The following is a 23,282-nucleotide window of genomic DNA, read 5'->3' on the forward strand; positions in this document are numbered from 1 at the left end:
CAGTCTTACTCACGGTGTCTTAAAAAGAAAGAGCTAAAACATCACACAACAATGCAATAGGTAGATAACAACCGACAAGACACTACCAACGACCAATAAAAGAACCAAAGAACAACACTACGCAGAACCAACAACTGTGTGAGCTCTAAACACGTAACAGTACAACAAAGCATGCTAGGAAACACGATACGTAGACGCCGCAGCGAGCGCTGAGCCGTACGGCAATGTCGCCGCCATATTGGATGTGGCAAGGCTGCACTGTAAATGTACTTACTTTCGTAAAGCGCCTTTCTACAAAGAAATTTAAGTTAATACCGCTTGTTTATACATTCACACACGCACCAATATACTTTAGGAATAGTTAGGCAACAAAAATAATGTATCCGATCTTCTCAGATGGCTAAGATAAGAACTTTATTGATCCCACACAGGAGTAATTCGCTATACAAATGTATACATTTTAATGAGTAGTTTTAATGCAAATAATGAGAATATTAAATAAGAACATGAAAGTTATCAATGAAAAAGTATTTTAAACAATACCCCTTTAACTAAAAATAAATTAAATCTGTCCAAAAATAACATAAATCAAAGCACAAGAAACACAAATGTATTCTAAACATAAACATATAAACAAACAAAAACATATAAATAAACAAAAACAACTGTACTCATCTGAGAGTATTGTTGCTTTACAGCAATTTGACTCAAGAAAAAGATATGCGATGTTACACATATCGGTATCGGTTGGTATCAGAATCAGAAATTGAGAGTTGGACAATATCGGCATATCTGTTATTGGCAAAAAAGCCAATATTGGACATCCCTACTAATAAGCAAAGTGATTTTGCACATATGTGCTGCATGTGGCACGTATTTTTCCTCTGGGGCGTGCTGTAACTAGTTCAAAGCAAGTCTCATGTTTACAGACTCAAATTAAGTTATTTCATTAATTTATGGGAGCTTGTTTGTAACCACGCAGCGTTGTGACACGGAACGTTGTAAAGGAGGACCACCTGTACAATGTAGACTATTAATTAATATGAATAATAGGTTTAAGATGGCTTTCTCTGGTACAATGCAAAGCCAAATAGGTGGCTTACTGTCTTCATGAAGTCTGCGTGAAATAGTTTTCAGCATTTTCCTGTTTACTAATATACATCTGGCACGACAGTTCCAAGAGAAGAACAGCGTGTTGACTCAAGTACATAGTGCCTTGAGGTAGTGCCTATATTTAGGAAAGAGTAGATACATAGCCACTGGCCACATCATTAGTTACATCCACATAGTTTAATGAGATCCAGGATAATATGTTTTTTAAAAACTTGTGCATTTTGTAAAGACAGAAATGATGGTTAGCACAGTAGAGCATGTGGTTAGTTGGTCTGCCTCGCAGCCAGGTGGTTATGAATTTAAATCTCAGTTTGGGTCACTGTGTGTTGAGTTTGCATGTTTTGTTTCCCCCCACCGTGCTCACATGAATTTACTCCACATACTCTGTTTTCCGCCCACATCCCTAAGACATGCTTGTTAGGCTAATTGGACGTGCTAAATTTCCCATAGGTATAAATATGATTGGTTGTTTCTTTGGATCAAAAATACGGTGAAGAAAAGTAGAAGAATGGACAACCACATTTTATTGAACAGTGAATTATATACAGTACTTGATGTACATGGACCATAACTGTTTGAATTCCTTGCTTTCCAGTTTAAAAAGCAAGTACAGTAATCCCTCGTTTATTACGGTTAATTGGTGCCAGACCCGACCATAAGTGAATTTCCACAAAGTAGGAATCCTTATTTACAAATGGAATATTTATGTAATAAGAGTATAGTATAGTAAGAGTATAGAGAACCTTCTAAATATGGTTTTAACATTATTAGAGCCCTCTAGACATGAAATAACACCTCTATAGTCACCTCTACACATGTATTACCCAATATAGTAGACATAATAAGAGTAAATAAGCCATTTAAAACATATGTAAGACTCGTGCTCCTGTATGTTGCTATAAATGTGTCCCCTAGGAGAGCTGAGTGGCGGGCGGACAGGAAGTGACATTGGGGGTTCAGAGATTAGTTTTACCTTGGCATGGGTTATGGCAGCAACAGTAGCCTGTGTGTTTATTAGGGATTATTGTGTGTGTTGTGAGACATTTCAAACCTGCAATAATCCAGTGATCTTTGTATTTATTTATTTAATTTATTAACAGAGACAGTGCATATTAATAAACATTTCTGTGAATATGACAGAATTAGCCAAAAGGCTATTTTTCATCTGTAGTCTAAAATGGGATAATAATACTCTCATATTCGGAACACAATGAGCCAACAATCAAACATCGTACCAAGACATGACCACACACGACAGGATACTAACGGGCAGTACCAGTCAGTCTGTAGTTAGTGCCATTTCTTTAGGTAATAAGCCATTTCTTTAACTGGATCTTGAATGTACGATACGTGTTTTGATTTGATTTCTAATGGCTATGGGGGTAACGGCTATGGGGGGTAACTAAGTAACTACGTAACTCAGCTCGAATGGAGAAAGCTGTTTGGCTAAATCCGTGGTTCTCAATTATTTTCTGTCATGCCCCCCACTGGGGGACAGAAATGTTTTCGTGACCCCGATGATTTGAAATACGATTGAGAAACTGATATCTATTTATCTGCACTGTACAGACTGAATTCGAAACTGAAACCAGCAAAATGCAACCAAACGGAATGCAGCGACGCATACAAGCGTACTCAAGTGTAAAATTGCATGCCGAGTATGGAAAATTCATACATGTTGGTTGGTCTGCACTAATATTGAAAGTCCTTCCGGGCTCTCCGTGACAGTTTACCGCACGCCCCCCAGGGGGACCAGCCCTACCATTAGAGAAACACTGGTCTAAATACACTTTTTCTAAAGGGAATAATGCAATCTCCCCTCTCAGTGCCTCTAGTTCTGCTATGAACAGTTGGATGTTGACATGATGTTGTTGAAAAGGAGGCGATGATAACCACTGAATAATTTTACAGAGGTCTTACAATTTCACCATGTTTTCCCCAGCTGAGTAGTCTGTGTAATATTGGGCTATAATGAGAAATGTGTGGCCGCTTATCCAAATGTTTATAGTGCGTTTGTGAAGTGACTGCAGGGGTTTACAGAGATGTAATACGAGCCTGTGACCAAGTGGGTAAACAGTAAGGATATGAGAGAAGATCATAGCATGCGTGTACATTTTGCTGCCTGTGCGGACAACTGCGGACAATTGACGGTGAATGTGTCTGAAGTTACTGAGATTAAGTTTGATCCGATCAGAGACCCTGTTTATATGTGATTTAAATGACAGCTTTGTGTCATTTATGATATCCAGATATTTGTATTCTGGTATGATCTGCGGTCTTTCCCCTGAAACAAAAACACCTGGATCGGCACTGAAGGTATTGTTGGACATAGTGAGGAACACTGCTACTGTTTTTTGAAGTGTTTAATTCAACCAAGCTGTGATATTACCCATGGAGTTAATGAGCTTCTCAACCACCTGTGAGATATTACTACCGGGACTGTAAACTACAGTGTCATCAGCGTACATTTAGACAAAATCATAAACACAAATGGATGGGAGGTCATTAATGTCAACAAGGGTCCTAAATTTGATCCTTGAGGAACACCGGTGGACAGACGGATGGCTTCTAATTTAACGGACTGGACTATGACATGGTGGGAGCGCTCAGTGAGGTAAGAATCCACCAAAGTGCATCTGGTGAAAAATTAAAACTATATAATATTGTCAGCAAAATTTTATGATTGACAGTGTCAAATGCCTTCTTGAGATCCAAGAACATGCCACCAAACCCTACCTCGGTCAAACATGGCTCTGATGTTTTCAGTGAAATAACAGTTAGCAGTCTGGTTGGAGTAATTGGCTGTAAAGCCAAACTGCGTGCGATGTAGAGCAAAGGGTGTGGTTTTTAAATGATTATTTGTTTTGCTGCCAGTTTGTCTGCTATCTTGGACACTGTGGGCAATATGCTGCTGGGTCTATACTTTACCATACTGTAGAATGAGGGTCTCCACATTTAAAAATGCGAGCGGGTTACCATATGCGTCGGAACATTTTTTGTGAAATGGACAGATAAATCATTTTGGAGATGGACCGTGTGTTTATACCAAAAATATCTTTACATTTAGATGGTGTAATTGAGTTAGTTGTCAACACCTCCGATTCTGTGATATTTAGTAAAGTGAAAACTAGTTGATCTGCTATATTAGCCATGGAATCAAAATAGTGCTTGCTGGAATATTATTTGTTGATCATTTTAATTTTTTGTTTTTTGGGAAGGCCGCACGGTGGTCTAGTGGTTAGCATGTGGGCATTTCTGCGTGGAGTTTGCATGTTCTCCCCGTGTGCGCGTGGGTTTTCTACGGGTACTCCGGCTTCCTCCCACATTCCCAAAAACATGCAGGTGAGGTCAATTGGTAACTCTAAATTGTCCATAGGTATGAATGTGAGTGTGAAAGGTTGTTTGTCTATATGTACCCTGCGATTGGCTGGCGGGGACAAGAGTGGGACAATACAGAGAGGGACAAGAACAACAGCTGCGACAACAATAAAAAAACATTAGCAAATGTCTGTGACGGCCATGAAGACCATGATGGAGAGGACAAAATAATAACAACCACACTGATAATACTGAATTGAAACATTCCATTCCATTTTCCATTCCATTCCATTTTCCTCCGCTTATGCGGGTCCGGGTCGCGGGGGCAGCAGTCTTAGTAGGGAAGCCCAGACTTCCCGGTCTCCGACTACCTCCTCCAGCTCCACCGGGAGGACACCAAGGCGTTCCCAGGCCAGCTGTGAGACATAATCCCTCCAGCGTGTCCTAGGTCTTCCCCAGGGCCTTCTCCCGGTTGGACATGCCCGAAACACCTCACCAGGGAGGCGTCCGGGAGGCATCCGGACTAGATGCCCGAGCCACCTCAGCTGGCTCCTCTCGAAGTGATGGAGCAGCAGCTGTACTCTGAGCTCCTCCCGGATGCCGAGCTCCTCACCCTATCTCCTAGAGTGAGTCCCGCCACCCTACGAAGAAAACTCATTTCAACCACTTGTATCCGCGATCTCGTTCTTTCGGTCATGACCCAAAGCTCATGAACATAGGTGAGGGTGGGAACATAGATCGAACAGTAAATTGAGAGCTTTGCCTTCCGGCTCAGCTCTCTCTTTACCATGACGGTCCGGTACAGCGACCGCATTACTGCAGACGCTGCGCCGATCCACCTATCGACCTCACGCTCCAACCTTCCCTCACTCGAGAACAAGACCCCGAGATACTTGAAGTCCTCCACCTGGGGAAGGACCTCATTCCCAACCCGGAGGGAGCAATCCACCCTTTTCCGACTGAGAACCATGGCCTCAGATTTGGAGGTGCTGAGTCTCATCCCAGAAGCTTCACACTCAGATGCAAACCGTCCCAGTAAACGCTGCAGGTCATAGCCCGATGAGGCCATCAGGACCACATCGTCCGCAAATAGCAGAGACGAGATCCTAAGGCCCCCGAACTGGACTCCCTCGACACCTTGGCTGCGCCTAGAAATTCTGTCCATGAAAATTATGAAAAGAATTGGTGACAAAGGTCAGCCTTGGCGGAGGCCAACGTTCACCGGAAACAGGCTTGACTTACCGCTGGCAATGCGAACCAGGCTCCTGCTCCGATTGTACAAGGACCGAATGGCACGTAATAGCGTGCCAACAATCCCATACTCCCGGAGCAGCCTCCACAGGGCACCGCGAGGGACACGGTCGAATGCCTTTTCCAGGTCCACAAAGCACATGTAGACCAGTTGGGCAAACTCCCAAGTACCCTCCAGTACCCTTGCAATGGTGTAGAGCTGGTCCAGTGTTCCGCAACCAGGACGAAAACTACATTGCACCTCCTGTAGCCAAGGTTCGACTAACGGTCGTACCCTTCTCTCCAGCACCCTGGAATAGACTTGCCCAGGGAGGCTGAGGAGTGTGATTCCCCCTGTAGTTGGAACACACTCTCCGGTCACCCTTCTTGAAAAGAGGGACCACCACCCAGTCTGCCAAGACAGTCCCTCAACATCCAGAGCCTTGAGGAATTCAGGGCAAAACTCGTCCACCCCCGGAGCTTTGCCACTGGGGAGCGTTTTGACTACCCCAGATACCTCAGCCACGGTGATGGAACTGTCTGCGTTTGTGTCCTCAGCCTCTGCTTCCTCTATGGAAGGTATGTCAGTGGAATTGAGAAGGGCCTCAAAGTATTCCTTCCACCGCCCAACTATATCCTCAGTCGAGGTCAGCAGGCCCCCGTCTCCACTGTAAACAGTGTGGACTGGGCACTGCTTCCCCTTTCTGAGGCGCCGGACGGTTTGCCAGAACCTCTTCGAGGCCGACCGAAAGTCGTGTTCCAGAGCCTCACCGAACTCCTCTCACACCCGAGTTTTTGCCTCGACCACCGCCGAAGCCGCGTGCCGCTTGGCCTGCTGGTACCTATCAGCTGCTTCAGGAGTCCCACAAGCCATCGATGCTCGATAGGACTCCTTCTTCAGCTTGACGGCAGCCCTGACCTCTTGTGTCCACCATCGGGTTCGGGGCTTACCGCCACGACAGGCACCGACCACCTTGCAGCCGCAGCTCCGATCGGCTGCCTCAGCAATGGAGGCACGGAATAGAGCCCATTCGGACTCAATATTCTCGTCCTCCCCCGGGATGCAGGCGCAGCTCTGCCGGAGATGAGAGCTGAAGACTCGACGAACAGGAGACTCTGCCAAACGTTCCCAGCACACCCTCACTACACGTTTGGGTCTCCCGGGTCTGTCAGGCATCCTCCCCTGCCATCTAATCCAACTCATCACCAGGTGGTGATCAGTTGACAGCTCAGCCCCTCTCTTTACCCGCGTGTCCAGAACATGCGGACGCAGGTCTGATGATACAACTACAAAGTCAATCATAGACCTGCGGCCTAGGGTGTCCTGGTGCCATGTGCACTTATGGACATCCTTATGTTCGAACAAGGTGTTTGTGATGGACAAACTGTTGTTCGCACAGAAGTCCAACAACAACACACCGCACGGGTTCAGATCGGGGAGGCCATTCCTCCCAATCACGCCCCTCCAGGTCACACTGTCATTGCCCATATGGGCGTTGAAGTCTCCCAGCAAAACGACGGAGTCACCAGTTGGGGTGCTCTCCAGCACCCCTCTGATGGACTCCAAGAAGGCTGGGTATTCTGAACTGCCATTCGGCGTGTACGCACAAACGACGGTCAGGACCCTTTCCCCAACCCGAAGGCATAGGGAAATAACCCTCTCGTTAACCGGGGATGACTCCAACACAGAGGCACCGAGCCGGGGGGCCATTAATAAGCCCACACCAGCTCGCCGCCTCTCCCCAGCAGCAACTCCAGAGTAGAACAAGGTCCAGTCCCTCTCGAGGAGTTTGGATCCAGAACCCAAACTGTGGGTCGAGGTGACTCCAACTATATCTAGTCGGAATGTCTCAACCTCTCACAAGTTCGGGCTCCTTCCCCACCAGAGAAGTGACATTTCATGTCCCAAGAACCAGATTTGGCCGTCGAGGACCAGGTCGCCCAGGCACTCGCCCTCGACCGCCACCCAAAGCGCAATGCACCGGACCCTTATGCTTGCCCCCGCAGGTGGTGGGTCTACGGGGAGGGAGATCCCGTGTGGCTTGTTCGGGCTGAGCCCGGCCGGTCCCCACGGGTGAGAGCCCGACCACCAGGCGCTCGCCTACGAGCCCCTCCCCCGGGCCTGGCTCCAGGGTGAGGCCCCGGTATCCCACGTCCGGGCGAGGTGCAGTCTCCCCTCATGTGTTTCTTCATAAAGGTCTTCTGAATCACTCTTGGTCTGGCCCGTCACCCAGGACCTGTTTGCCTTGGGAGACCCTACCAGGGGCATATAGCCCCAGACAATATAGCGCCTAGGATCACTCGGGCACACAAACCCCTCCACCACGGTAAGGTGGTGATTCACGGAAGGGTGAATTGAAACAGTCATACATATTAGTGGTAATAGTAGTAATGGAATTATTAACTATGATAGTGAGCAGAATGACAATAACTGTAAAGCACACAATTATGATGACCTGTAATGTTCTTTTTATGTAAATCATCACTCCTCCCCCTTTTCTTGAACCCTCTCTATCTAGCCTGTAAATGTTGTAAATGGGAAAAAATGTAGACATGCTGACGGTGGGTTTTGATTAAGCCAGGTTTCAGTTACGCATAAGAAGTCTAGGTTTGAGTCCAATAATTAATGCTGTATTTGCTCACTTTTAGACAGTATGCTCTGTAGGTTACGCCTTCGGACCCCATGCCATTCGTGAATGATTGACAGTCTGAAACACCTCCCACTTACTGTTCATTGCAATCTCTCGATTCAGTGTCGTTGCTATGGGGACGCTTGAACCAGATGAGGGGGAGTTGTCTGCGGGAGCTACAGCATGACGTGGCACCGTAAAGGAAGTAAATAGTTGGTCACATCGAAGGCTTTGAATGGTGTGCGGATGGTTGGCTGCTAGCATGTAGCCGTCCAGTTTGTATATGGGGAAGCGGTTCCAAAACAGATTCATGTTGTCAATGAATGGGATGTCACGTGTAGCATGAGCAGGCTGGAGCCATGTGTGGACGCTGAGAATATGGGAGAAGCGTCCAGGACCTCCCCCAGCTGGATCAAGTCTGGTGTGTGTCTCACCGATCATTACAGTAACATTACTGACACCTAGTGACCAATGTAGTATACTACATATCATTCACAGTGTCTTTGAATGCGTCTTCTAAATGCTTTATATGTATTGTAGTTAATTTAGCCATTTTTATGCTTGCTTAATTTAGCCAAAAAAATATGTTAAAATGTGCATTTTTTTGCATGATTTATTAATTAATATATTACAATAATTCAAGTTTTTTTTTATTACTATAATACAAGTTCTTTTTTTTTTTTTGGACTGCAGGAGGAAACTAGAGTACCTGAAGTAAAAAATAAGTACGCGTGCAGAGATAACTGAATGATCAGCAGAACAGTTCCAAACACATCTTTTTGTGGATTCCTAGCATGTGACAAGTAGCTGATCAAGAGTATGGTAATGGCTGTGTGCCCCTTCTGTTTCTTTGGGTTGTGGGATGTCCTGATTGTCTGGATCCGGGCCCAGTTGTCCCTTGGGTTTTGGGTTGTTGTTATTGCGACTCCTAGCTTTCTGTCTAGCCCCTCTTAAATCAAGCCAACCACTAGAAGTGGATGCTGTTGTGATTGCTGTTATTGCTTTTTGCTCCTGCTTCTTCTGGTTCCCCAACCAGGTCCCAGCGAGCACTGTCGCTGTTGTTGTCTCTTGTTGTTGTCGTTTCTCCCGTCTTGTCCCTTGGTTCTCAACCTGTCATCATTTTTTCCCCTTTCTTTTTTGGGATTTTTCTTCTTTCTTTCTCTTTTTCTTCCTCTCAACTCTCTTGGTCTGTCCTCTCTCAAGCCATGTACTGCCCGGCGGCATGCCAAATGAAATAAAATAAAGTACAACACATTCACAAGAATTATTACAGATCTGCTGTACAGCAAATGTGCTCTGGCACAATAAGGCAAATGGATAACTTGTACTGCATGACTAAGCCATTGACCAGAACAGGTTAAAAAAAAAAAAAGAGCAATAATGGTGCTATCCTGACACACACTTGATGCAAACTCACACGACACCTTGTACGGTATTTGCATCATGCGTCTAGGGCTTCTTTATAGGACCTCTGAACAAACATTATTTTCCTATGTATATTAGCAAACACTACATTTGGAATACAGGAAGTGAATAAATGCATTGCAATTGATGTGAAACGGATGTGGGGTAGGATTAAATAAGCTTTGCTCCTTCCTGCTCCTTTTGGACATGTGGAACTGCAAATAGTGTTAGTGATGTATTCCAATGCAAGTTGTTTTGCATGTTCAAATAAATTAAGCCATTACCATTACCATGACGTGTTTGCCCCACCTCTGTATCCAAACACACATACAGACATTTTGGGTTCAAGCCAGTCCCTCCTGTCATGTGACAAAACAACAGCATATTGTACAACACTTGAATGCTCGGAGGCAGTGTTCCTAAGCAATTTATTTAAAGCATGGCCGTCACATGAGCAGTCTCATGGAGTGGTTTCCATGAAAATGTATCACAAACACTTCAATCAGATTTTTTGAAAATTGAGAAGAAGGGGAGAACGGATGTAGTTTTCATGCAAATGAATCAAGCAAGCTCAGCGGTCCCTCCTCCCTCTCACAAAGCCAGATAGTTGCCAGAAGCTAGAGTAGGACCGTATTAATTAGTGGCTTTTTTCCTGAGAACTCAGTGGGTTATTCTTAGTGCCGTTCTGGAGCTTTTAACTGCAACTTCCTTCCTTGATTTTGGCATGGACGTATTATGAGAAAACAGACCCATAAAAGAGAGATTAACTGGCCACGTCAGGGTTCTGTCACATGCATTGCTGTTTGCATTGAAGTTAGAAGAAACAAGATAATAAGCACATGCAACCCAAACAGCTGAAATGAGGGTTTAAAATCAAAAAAAGAGCCATGTGATTCATGCCCTACTTTATTCATGACTGTGTAACTGTTTAGAGACTTAGCATCTATTTTCCTGTTTTTTTTTTTTTAAAACCAAGAAAACCTACGTCTTCTATAGGCAGCCAACGGGTCAAATCCGGACGTCCTTTTCAATTGGCCCGCCAAACATCACCCAAATAATGTAAATGCAGTACTTCCTTCGCTCTGCAGGGAGCAACAGCAAGGCGTTCGCGTCTCATTGAAGTAGCGGTAGAAGAAGCCGGCTCATATTTAACCCTTTGCTATGCTATACGTCATTGGAAAGTCTATTTTGCTGGGTTTCAACTGATATACACTACACCACACCAGGATGTAAATATAACTCTAGTAAATATATAGTCTACCGTAACTTCCGGACTATAAACTGCTACTGTTTTCATATGCTTTGAACCCTGCATCTGAAACAATGGTGCAGCTAATTTATGGCTAAAAAAACTACAGTTACCATCAGTGCAGATTCAGAAAGAAGTGAACTGGAGTAGTAAAATGGACGTTAATATCAAGTTTTAAAGTCTTATGCAGCCACTGTGTTTTGATCTGACAAATCTTAAGTACGTTTGATGAAGTGTAGAATTACTACAGTTTCTGCTTGGACTGCTGCAGCTGTTGAACTTCGATGGGGGGGGGGAAGCATGTCACATCTCACTCATCAGAGCTAACGAGTGACGCTGGGAACACTGAGTGTAGGTAGGATTGCAAGGTTTATAGTGTCTTTCTGTGTAAATATTCCATATTACAATGTGGACACCTGCAGTTTATAGACAAGTGCAGTCTATGTATGTCCAACTTTTTTTTCTGTCTTTAAATTTGGTAGGTGCAGGTTATATTCAGGTGCACTCAATAGTTTGGAATTTAGGGTCATCGCAAACATAAACATGAATGAAAGTCACCCTTGAAGCCTCACAGTATTCACATCACAAATTCACATTAAAGTCCGACAAATAAAATTCTGTTCCGCCGGTAATGGTCCAGAATATAAATAGTTAGTCCACGCCAAGCCTTACATCCATAAAGACGCACTAACCGCTGCTTCGCACTTCCATCATTAACGTCAGATGTGCATATGTTCCACATGTTATTGATCGTAAACTCGGTTTGCGAGGCTGCATTAGTCACTCCACACTGCCGAATGAATTCTCAACTGTGAATTTTTAATGGACACCTGTCTCGATAATATAGAAAACTGTTTAACCCATCTGCCAGGGCACAACAGCCAATGACCTTCTGTGCCCAAACGTACGTAGCTGAAAACAATGACATCCAGTCTCGATGACTGATGCATTGAATAACCAATGAAATTGGGAAAAAAACGACATACTGGTTGATGGATGGACTTCTGTCAGAAATCAAGGAACTGCTGCTTTAAAAAAAATGTGATACATAATTGAAGTGAAAGCTTTGTGTCATTATTAGTTATTAATAGCAATATTTCAGCCTTTTTTCATTATATTATGCCTTTTACTGTATTTTTCCCATTTTTGCTGAATTTTTTTTGTTTAGTTTTATTTGTACAATGTGCTGCGGGCCAATAAAAAAACAAGCCGTGCTGCAAATGGCTCCTGGGCCACATTTTGGGTACCTTATTGCATAGCTCTTCATCAAGGTTGACCACGTGACATGACGTCAACTCTGTGAACAACCTCAACTCTCGCCGACTAGCTAATTTGCCGCAAGTGAACGATGGTGATGAAAGACAGAAGGGGAGCGTTATTGCAGCTGAAATTATTTGATGCATGACAACAGTTGGTAGATCCGAAATCAGAGGAGAAGGCTCGTGGAGATGGGCTCTCCGCCCTCTGAACGAGTCCTATGCACACAGGAAATAATGTTCTATAAGCCAACCAATCACAGCCTAAACGGTGGATGCAGAGATGATAAAGAACTGCGTGCTGGAAACATAAACAGCGTTGGATATGATGACCAAATTAAAAACTAGCTAATTTATTTGATGCACTAGTTTTACGTAAAATACTGCTGTGATGCAACTTATTTTTGCTCTCATTTTTATTGACTTACAATAATGATGCGATACTACTTATTTTTACTTGATGCATGATACATGAAATACTGCTGTGATTGTTTTTGTTAATTGCACTTTTGCCGTTATACTAAAACAGCTTTGCTTAAAACACTGAGTCCCGTGTTTGTAGAATACTAGGTTTTAAAGTCATATAAAATAAAAGCATTGAAGACGCGGCCACTCGTGTCAAGTGAGCATAATGGGACAGCGCATGTCCGGCTAGCCCTTGGGCCCTTCCATTTTCAAAACTGTTCATTATTTAGATGAGTAGCCTTATTATAGGCCTTACAAGTTAATGTCTGATCAGATTGCTCCGATGCCATCCTTATTCTGCTCTCAACCGCTAGTGGGCATCGTTTATTTGCATCTGCTGATTGTCATGAAATGCCTGGCTGCACGTATAGTCCTCAATTCATTCCTTTCTTTAGGAGGCCTTCTATAGTAATGTTATTTCTCAACATTCACATGCATTTTCTGAGAGAGAATTTATTTTTATTCCATTTGAAGCTTCGGTGGACATAAAGACAAAGTAATCCATTTCCAAAACAGTTAAAAATGCAAAGCTTATGTTTGTGACGTGACCATCCTCGTTAAAGGGATAGTTTGGATTTTTTTTACATGTAGTTGTACGACATGCCCATCAGCAGTGACTTTTCCTCAACTTTGTCCCGTGAGCAGAGTTTTGGTCAGTTTTTGGTGTCAAAGAAAGCAGTTCCGGCTAGTTGGCTGGGGTCACAAAAGTAAAGCGTTGTGCTTTTCAAAACAATATGCTATCAAAAGAGTAATACATTTGAATTTCCACAAAAAACGTCAGACCTCACAATCGTTGGGTTCTATTTTCGATCTGTTCGTATCACTGCGCGCCAACGCCTGTCAACTGTTGCGCAACTTTCCATCACCTGTTCAGTGTTTACATGCTCGGATGATGACTGCTGTGATGCGAGAAAGCTAAGGTGAGAGCTAGAGTGGTAAATATATTGTCACAAAAGAAAATATCTAAAAACTGGTGCAGACTTGTAATTATCCGGACTGTAACAACAAGAATGCGCCTGACTCGCTCTATATATTCCATCTCTTTCCTATCACGGACATTGCTTTTAGGCAACTTTGGCCCATTCATGTGACTGAGAAACGCTTGTATACGCACCGCCTGCATTGTTTATGCATACGTTGCGGTGTGTTCACGTTGTATTCACAACTAGTTCACAGAAATTAGGCGTCTTTGTGCACTGGCAAGCAGCCCCGCACAGTTTACACAGACTTCACACCTGTTCATGACCAATTTACTCATTGGCATGCAAAATTGCGTGCCACTGCAGGCACAAAATGGCCGCAAGTGTAAATTAGGCTTTAGACGTGGGTGTGTGCAGGACTGGTCTGCACTACATGTGTGTATGAGGTGTGTTAGGAAGCAAAGTTACGATGCCATCTACTGTACGGAGTGTATTGACAAGCTACACAGACAGTCCCATTATGATATCAGCGAAGCATAATGACACATACACATGTAAAAAAAAATGGTTGCTGTACATTTTAGCTGTGTATTATTTTTAGAAATATGGTTTATTATATACAGTATATAAATTATTTCAGAACAGAAGTTTAATAGCCTTCCCATCCCCTTAGCTGTACTGAAGAAGCTGCATCATCTGCTGTTATGTAATCCAGTTATTGTTAAAGCCTAAGTGAGTTTGGATGTTGAGTGGCTTTTTTTTTGGCTTTTTATTCTTGAGGGACAAAGATACTGAAAACATGGAACGTTCTGCACATTGAAAAGACATGAAAATGAGTTCAATGGCATTAATTAATCACCAGCAATGACGGTGGCAAGAGATAGGGAGAAAGATAAATGAAAGACAAGCACAAATTGAACATTTATTACATTTACATAACACGGAGGAGGAACCCATTCACGGTGACGCCCCTTAAGCGGTTGTTGCCTTAACCAAAATTGAAACCGAAACTAGCCATTTACTTATGACTTTGGCCAAAGACATAAGGAGAATGGGCAATATTAAAAGATGTTTAACCTCCAACAGTTTGTTGAGATTGTTTTCTTCCATTTGTGCATATTTAGATTTTTTTTCCATATGATATTTCATGCACTGATCGAACAGAGTCGCTACGCTAATGCTGTTGTATGCACAGTGTGGCAGCTGGTGTCGCTCCAGTCGCTGGGGGTGCTTCCAGCTTCCCCGCATGCTGTGCGGTACTTGTTTTGTAAGAAGTAGGGCTGTCTTCGACTAAGGGTTTTCTTAGTCAAATCTTATTGGTTAAAATTTGGCCATAGTCGACTAATAGTCAAATATTGTGATTTTTTTTTTTAAGAGTGCCGCTGATGCCGATCCTTGCAAATAAACAGAATTAATTTGCGACTTTTTCCTCCTCAAAGAAAACGGCTAAAACACTCAAACAAATAAACATAGCAAGTGTGAAACAACAGTACCTTTATTTATTTAGTGGCACAGAAAGCGCCTTTGATCTTGCGGGTTTCAGACGCTGCATTATCAACCCGAAGTGTGTGGCAGTTGGCTAAATGAATAGCATTGTCCGATACGCCTCGGTGAAAATGATGACGTTGCAGTCCAAAAGTCTCTTGCTGCGGGTGATGCGGAGTCGTAACTCGTCCATTTTATTCGCTACGGACTGCACATTAGCGAGGAAAATGCTCGGTAAGGAGAGTCTGTGTGGTGTTAGCTTGAGCTTGGCTCGTATTGTGCCACGCCTTCCTTACCTTTGTTTACGTTCTCGCTGCTACTTGCGAGCACTTCCACCCGGGTGGGTGGTGTGTATCCAAAAGCTCTGTAAAGTGTAAGACGTTGTAGTGGACCAGAGTAAAGTAATACGCTAGGCCTCGCTGTATGTACCCACCGCCATCTTGCATAAGTACAGGTCTTTTGTTAAACAAACAAGTCATTTTCAATTCTTTATTAACACAAATGAGGCTGGGTTTGTATCAAAATCAGTTATAAACAGCAGAAACAAAGGCATTCTATGTAAAAATGTACGCTCCACAGCCGCCGTGGGTACCCCCATGTAGTCATGTAGGTACAATCTTGATCACATGACATTTTGATGATTCGACTGACAATCAGACTCCTCCAAAAAAGTTGCAAAATGTCCATATTTAGAGGTAAGGTTGTGTGTGTGCTTACTTTAGTTTACTGTACATATTGTGCTGTCATTTTGTTTTGGCACCCTGATTATAGTAAGCGTTCTGTCTTGTGACCCCGCCCGTTAATTTCGCTTTGTGACAACCTCACCGAGCGTTCAGTGCCTCCGAACACACCTAGGTTTCACAGGCCACACTTACATTAATCGTTGATATCAAGTCGGAGGCTACAAAATGTGGTCCACAAATTTGTGACCCCTAACAAAAATGGACCCATTTTTCACAGAAACCGTTTGGGTCTCGAATTTTTTGTGGTCACCTTAGGTGAGCACTTTCTTGTAATAAGAACACAATGGACCAGGACTTGGTGAGTTGGTCGACATACACAGGTTGCCAACATAAACGGGACCGGGTTCCCTTGTGTGACACATAGGTTACAATAGAATAACATTTACATAAACACCGGGAGACAGGAAGCGGGAGCATTTTTTGTTGTTGAGGTTATCAGATTAGTTGTGTTGCGATGGAAGGGAATGCCAGATTGTGACACACGCACCCACAGACAGGGAGGGTGAACCAGAAGGAGGAAGAGAGGGAGTGGAAGAGGGAGGGGAGAGAGGGAAATAAACAGCATAGTCACCCCTGCCAGCAGTCAGTCTGAGGCAGGCAGACTAACGCTCGTGCTATCACTACTGTCAAGAGCTCAACAATCTGTGCAACCCGTGTGCTTTCGCGGGGTCGGCTTCGGTGTTGGGGTCACAGGGAGGTTGTCGGAGTTCAGACCTCCGTGTGAGGCTAGATTAATGCGAGCTGTTTGCCAGCTGCTTCGAGGACCCGGAGCAACACGGACAACTTCACTGCAAACACAGCCACTGAGGACTGAGTGTACTCAGTACATTAGAGCGCTGGGAGACTGAAAGAGCAAACAATAACGAGAGCAACATGCATATTTTACAGCCATACTGCATCAACAGGTTGGTGTTTGTGTGTTTATGCACTTGCAGGTTCTTGTTTTGATACCGATTCCAAACAAAACACATCACTTTGGTATCCTTGATAGTACTGCAAATACTCCATCGACAACTCTTACAACAATTGTTTGCCTATTGTGGAGTTCTAAAATATACTTCCTCAAATTCTCATCAAGAAACTGAAAGTAGCCCCTGAAAGTAGCACATTCATCATTTAGTGAGAATTTAAGTGTCTTAAAGGCTGAGTCAGCTTTCTTTTCCTGTCATTGTGGTGGATTCTCGACATCTTGCAACTTCAAAGAAGGCGTATGGTTACAGAAGTGTTTGTCTTTGCTTTGCCGCTGCAGCATTTGTTGTAACAGTAGTACGGTGCATTCCAGCTCACTGTTTCTTTTTGTATGTATTAATAGCCCACATGTGAAGCATTGTTGCGTAACCTTTGGCTGTTTGGCCCAATGTTAGGTTTTAATTATGTCAACCAGGGCGCTCTGTTTTGACCATTCTGACGATTCGATAACGCGAGTCACAATTTTGATGACTTTGGTCTCGACCATGTCATCAAAGACTCGCAACTTGACTTGGACTTTGACATCAAAGACTCTGACTTCAGTATGACGACTTGAAAATACTTGAGATTTTCAGCGAGCGCGTCGAGTACAATGTGTCCCCATTGTTATGTCATTTCCAGCAAGACAACACATTTTCCCACAGAATATGCCGCGTCGAATGCATCTTATTAACATCCAATCAGGTTGAAGAACAAACGAGGGTGTGGCTTACATTTCTATGAGCACCAGAGTGTTGGAGAGCGGTAGAAAGTCAATCACGTATGCGCACCCGCACAACTAGGGTTGAGCGTGGTTTGAATTTGAGCGATTCCGATTCCTCATTTCGATTCCGGTTCATAACAGTTCTCGATCCTGATTCCTTACAGAGGTAGGGTCATAAAAATGTGCATGGTTTAAACGCTAAATAAAAGTTCTTGGAAGAAATGTCTGAATGTCTTATATGAACTTCTTATGGATTACTTTACTTTACTTTGATTTCTCACAGGGCTATTTGCAACCAGTATAAAAATATCAAACCATGGAACTTGAACATAAATGTTTTGAAGTCTCTGTACATCGGAGTACATGTTCACAAATGCAAAAACAATTACACATATCCTGTTGTTTATGTGTTGGAGACTGTCTTATGATGCAGACGTGTAACTTAACTACTGTATGTTACTGAGTTCCTACTAAGCTGCGTGCATAATATCAAACAAGTACGGTGAATGGAGTAACACGTTGCGGGTTCTGGTCAACTTCCTGGCTAAAGCTAGCGTTAACGTGAGGTCGTTTGTCTATGTACACAGCCTTCCGTCGGCTGGATATTTGACTTGACCGGCGTATTCGCTGTATAAAGTATCATTCGTTTGCTGCTTCAATGTTGGCATAAGATTGACGGAATTTATTGTTGGTTGGAAGTAGTCCGGCATTCTGTACACCGTGAATCCGGAGGTGTTTAATCACGTTAGTGGTGCACCCTCCTTTGATGATACGATGGCGGTGCAAATGTGTTGCACTGCACCAACTGTTAATTTTTTATTTTTTTTGCAGAATTTCAGGCAGACTTTAGCGCGCCGTCGCACACTGTCCATGGTAGAACACAAATGCTTCTTCGTTGGTGTTCGCCGGTTTCTTCTTCGCTGGTGTTATGCAGCCATTTTTTCCGGTCTGCGACCTGGACGGTCATTGAAATGAGGAATAATTTTTTTTTTTTAAATGAATGATCACGGGAGAATCAGAATGTTAGTCTTCGGTTCCCATGGATGGGCGATGCCCCACCCGTATGCACAACATTAATTAGGTAAAACGAATACTGACTGACTGACTAAATGCTGAATGCAATGTCAGCACTCTTTGTATGAATGTCTTGTTAAAAAAATAAAACAATGCAAAATGCATTTGCTGTATTTGTCAAATGTAATGCATTGCTACATTGTTAAAATTGCAACAGTGCTTATGTAAGGACTTCAAAATTTCAAGCTTATGACTTAACCCAGCGGTGTCCAAAGTGCGGCCCGGGGGCCATTTATGGCCCGCAGCTGTTTTTTTACTGGCCCTCGGACGATTCCAAAAATAAGTGAACAAGAAAATTAAAAAAAACAACAGCAAAAATTAAAGAGCAGTAATTTTGCAAGAATAATAATAAGAATTATTAAGACATTCAATCCTAATATTAAGAGAAAAAATTGTAGAGAGTTGAACAATTAAAGGAAAAAATGATAATGTGAGAAACAAACAAAACAAAGACAAAGTTGAAATTTTTGAAAATTAAGTCTGGAAAAAGTCAGAATATTAGAATAATAAAGTCAAAATATTATGAGAATAAAGTCATAATATTATGCAAAAGATGTACAAAAAGAAAGTGTCGATATTTGGAATAAAAATAGGAAAAAAGGGTAATGTAAGGAGAAAGAATTCATACCTATAATACGCTTTGTCAGTGATAACACAAAGCTGAGATGCAAGCTGTCTTCATTAAATGAAAAAACGTCGCTGCATATCTACATGGGCTGGTTTAAAAATGTAAAAGTGGCCCCCGCACTCTTTGATTTTTCAGTATGTGGCCCCTGGTGGAAGACGTTTGGACACCCCTGACTTAACCTGTCCTGTCTTGACTTCAGACTTGCACCTTTTTACTGAAGACTTGGGATTAAAGACTTGAGACTTGCAAAACACTGACTTTCTCTCACCTCTGATTAGTACCTATGGTATGATACGGTTTATTTGTTTCAGACCTGCGTAAGCAGTTACATTGAGGAACATTACATGGTCACATTAGGAAGAAGCATATTTAATTGAATTGAATTATTTAAGCCCATCCCTTCTCCTCGTGTAATCACACCATATCTTTTACATGTTGACGCTTGGAATATTTTGCCTGCGTACATTTTGTCATTTGCATTTTGTGCACTTCCTGTGTGAAAAGAACGGAAGGCGTACAAAAAACTAAAATATATAGCTTGTCTTGTAAAGAAAAATGAATACATAAAAAGGTGAAAAATAGGAGGGAAAAATAAGACCACAATTAATTTAATTTAATTTAATTTAATTTAATTTAATTTAATTTAATTTAATTTAAACAAAATAGGAATAAATAGCAGTCATAGCTACTGTATAACAGTAACCCAAACTAGAAATACCATTTTCATCGTTATGTTATGTTATGTTATGTTTTGCAAAGTTACACAAGTTTAAAAGTTGCTTCCAATTAAAGTACACAGTGGACACAAATTGTTGTTTTAATTGTTACCAACTGTGCAGGCCAATTTTATTTACAGAGCTTTAGCCTCCAGGAGACATCTTTTAGCTATAGCAACTCCATGTCTAGGGCCCTTTAATTTTCATGTTAACAGAATTGCGGAATTGGCCATTAAAAATCTGCTGAGATAATGTGAATGAAATGCTGTGAGAAGGAACGCTAGTGTGGGAAAGTTTCCCCAGCGAACCGCTCAGTCATGGCGGAATCTCATCACAAACACTAACCCTCTCCTTCCAAAACTAAACACATCGAAACGGCGACTTGAAACACTGGCGAAAGTTGGCGAAAAAACATGGAAACTCCTCTCTTGCGGAATGAATAGAAGCTAGCTACTCAGGCTGTATGAGTGTGTTTATATCGCGTTGTGTTTTATCGCTGGTTGATGGAAACAAGTGTTTTACGATGCCCGCTGACATCGTGCAAGTTCTGAGTGAAATAAGGACGGGAGGCATGTTTACTCTTGCACCCACCTCGTCTTAACTGTCAACAGACAACACACAACACACTTCCGGCCTCCAAAATAAGACCACATCCTGTCTAATTGTGTGAACAAAATAAGAGTGTCATAAAAAATATCTTGCATTAAAGGGAAAGTTCTGATTTTTTTGACATGAAGTTGTAAGATCAGCAGTGTAGTCCAACAACGGTGACCGGTTGTGGTCGGAGATCCGTGTCGAGGAACGTCGTTCGGCTTAGTTGCTGGGGCCATTTAAGTAAAGAGTTTAGCTTCTCAAAACAATATGCGTTCATCGCAAAAAGGCCTCCTCCAAAAAATCAGACCTCACAAATCGCTCTGCGTTATATTTGTCTATTAGCCGTATCCCAACGCCTGTGCTTTCTTGTGTATGTGATGAAGACCCTCGCGTCTTCTTCCGCTGCGGAACACACACGTAAACAAGATGGCTGTTTCTGAAATACTCTGGAAAAATGTAAGGATTTTACACTGATTAAGGGACGTTTTATTTACTGTCACAAAAGTACACACTCTATGCTGGTAAAATAAGTGTAAAAGGTTAAAAAAAAACAAAACAGAATTTTAGAAATTTTAAATGAGGAAAAAATGGAAAAAACTGGTTTTCATTACATGTGCGGTGGACTTACTCAGCCCGGTGGCCAAAAAGAAGACACTGGTGTATCAACGCCCAGCAAAATATCCATGATTACATCACGGTGAACCCATCTGTAATGATGTGATGACTGTTGTTTTCAGCTGACGTACAATGCTTCTGTTTCACAGCTCACCTCACAGAGTTTATAGTGACCGGCCAAGACACTTTCCCACGGTGTTACTGCCCCGAGCATGTGCACGGCAGTAAATCTAACCTGTTTAATCAACCGTGAAGAACAGCGAGAAATGAAAAAAAGAGACGTCACCGCTTGTTTTTCTATTACTTTAGCAGCATTGGTACGAAAGGAGGGATACCTTTTCAGAACAGAGGCAAAGGTGAAACAGAAAGAAATGGGAGGTGCACAGGAGAAAGGAACAAGGATAATGTGAGCCGAGTTAAAAGTGTAGCCAGACATGGAGGAGGAGACCAAAAAGATGAAGAAACAAGGTGGGCCGGAGAATGGAGGTCATCGAAACAGCAGATGCACTCATGAGTGGGAAAAGAACAGAGATGTATGATTTTTAAAATATCATCATACTCTCCCTCACGTTTCTTCAAATATGTTGTATCTTTTCAGGGGCCCACACTGATGAAATGACACTTTGACACAATGTAAAGTAGTCAGTGTACAGCTTGTATAACAGTGTCAATTGATTATCCCCTCAAAATAACGGAAGTGCGTACAGTGATCCCTCGTTTATTGCAGTTAATTGGTTTCAGACCCGACCGTGATAAGTGAATTTCTGTGAAGTAGGATTCAAGAATAGACAAATTGTTTTCCTGGTTAGAGCAGAGAATACCCGTTTCCTACCTTCTACATACAATTTTTTTATGTTATTAGAGCCCTCTAGATGTGAAATAACACCCCTATAGTCACCTTTTCACTCATCTTACCAAATATGGGAGATATAATCAGAGAGTTTTAAGACATAAATAAGACTTCTGCTTGTCTGTGTTTCAAATGTCTTCCGGACATGTGGCCAGGAAGTGATGTCGGGGATTCGGAGTTGAGCGGGTTAGCTGGAGTACGGCCACAACAGTAGCCCTTGATGATAATGGTGACTTATTATAATTGCTATGACGTTATTATTGTGCCTGTTGCGAGATAAATAATTCCAAAATAATAACAAGCCTGTGAGATCAAGTCTGGTGCGTGCTATGGGTGACACCTAGCGGCCAGTGTGGTACAGTTCATCAACGTCTTGTATTGCCTTAAACTGTGTTTTAGTTCATTTAAAACATTTTTATGCTTGAAAATTAACAATTTAGGCCAAGAATGTCTAACATTTGTTTAAATATGCGTTTATTGGATTAATAATAATTCATTTTTGAAAAACAGCGATAGAGTGAGAGTGAGTGAGTTCGAACCGCAAAGTAGCGAGGAATGACTGTCATCTTAAATTGAAAACGCTCTAAGGTTAAAGTACAAAGGAAATATAATACATTAGCCAGAAAGAAGTGATTTAAAAAAATGGTCCTGAGCCAAGTCACCTCAATAGATTTGAAGGGTGAGAGGGGAAGGGAGAAATGGGTCTTGATTGGATTGTTGGTCAAACCCATGAACAAACAAATCATGAAACTGTATCATCCCATTTTAACATCCCTCCTTATCTCGTCCTCCCCTCAGGTGGCTCGATGTGCCAAAGAGAAAAAGGAAGAACAGCCAGTCTTCAATGAAGAGTATGTCTGGTAAGGGTGACTCATTTCCAACTTTCCCCATCCATGCTTTTGTCCATACCAAAAACCGAAAAAAGTCTATTCACAATGGAGGCGTCACGTAAGATGCTCTCTTTTGATGTGTTAGAGGAGTCTTATGAACTCATCATAGTGGAGTGGACACCCCCTGGACTGTGAATAGTATCCCGGTGTTGTCCTCGCTGTTGTACGAGTCATCTCGCTATTTTTCATTTAGCGGCATTGTGTTATATGAATGAGCTCACTCTGGTAGTCAAAATTGAAGAACCCCGTTTATCAACCCTCCACCGAGACTCAAATACAGAACTTATAAAGGAACTTGTAAAAGCTGGTACCAAAATGAGAGTCAAATGTTAGACTCATTATATTTAACAGCAACTTTAACAGCAAGTTATCATCCGTACTAATATCCCCACTCATACCACCGAAGGGCATGGAATCTTGACATTGTTAT

At 42.6% G+C, this 23,282-nt stretch overlaps 1 protein-coding gene across 6 annotated transcripts in view; it reads left to right on the forward strand.

The window, feature by feature from the left end:
- LOC129170999 (thyroid hormone receptor alpha) overlaps positions 1-23,282 on the forward strand; it is a 106,444-nt gene that overhangs the window by 56,208 nt on the left and 26,954 nt on the right. For 2 of the 6 annotated variants that reach the window (XM_054759251.1, XM_054759254.1), the window contains exons 1-2: positions 16,377-16,718; positions 22,761-22,822. In XM_054759251.1, coding sequence (XP_054615226.1) covers positions 16,687-16,718; positions 22,761-22,822 — 94 coding nt within the window. In that variant the 5' untranslated portion in view covers positions 16,377-16,686. Of the gene's footprint in view, positions 1-16,376; positions 16,719-21,141; positions 21,646-22,760; positions 22,823-23,282 lie in introns of those variants that run through there. The other 4 variants (XM_054759249.1, XM_054759253.1, XM_054759248.1 and 1 more) reach the window with 2 other exon arrangements.

Source organism: Dunckerocampus dactyliophorus, chromosome 18 (genome assembly GCF_027744805.1).
Source record: "Dunckerocampus dactyliophorus isolate RoL2022-P2 chromosome 18, RoL_Ddac_1.1, whole genome shotgun sequence".
In the NCBI taxonomy this organism is placed as follows: Eukaryota; Metazoa; Chordata; class Actinopteri; order Syngnathiformes; family Syngnathidae; genus Dunckerocampus; species Dunckerocampus dactyliophorus.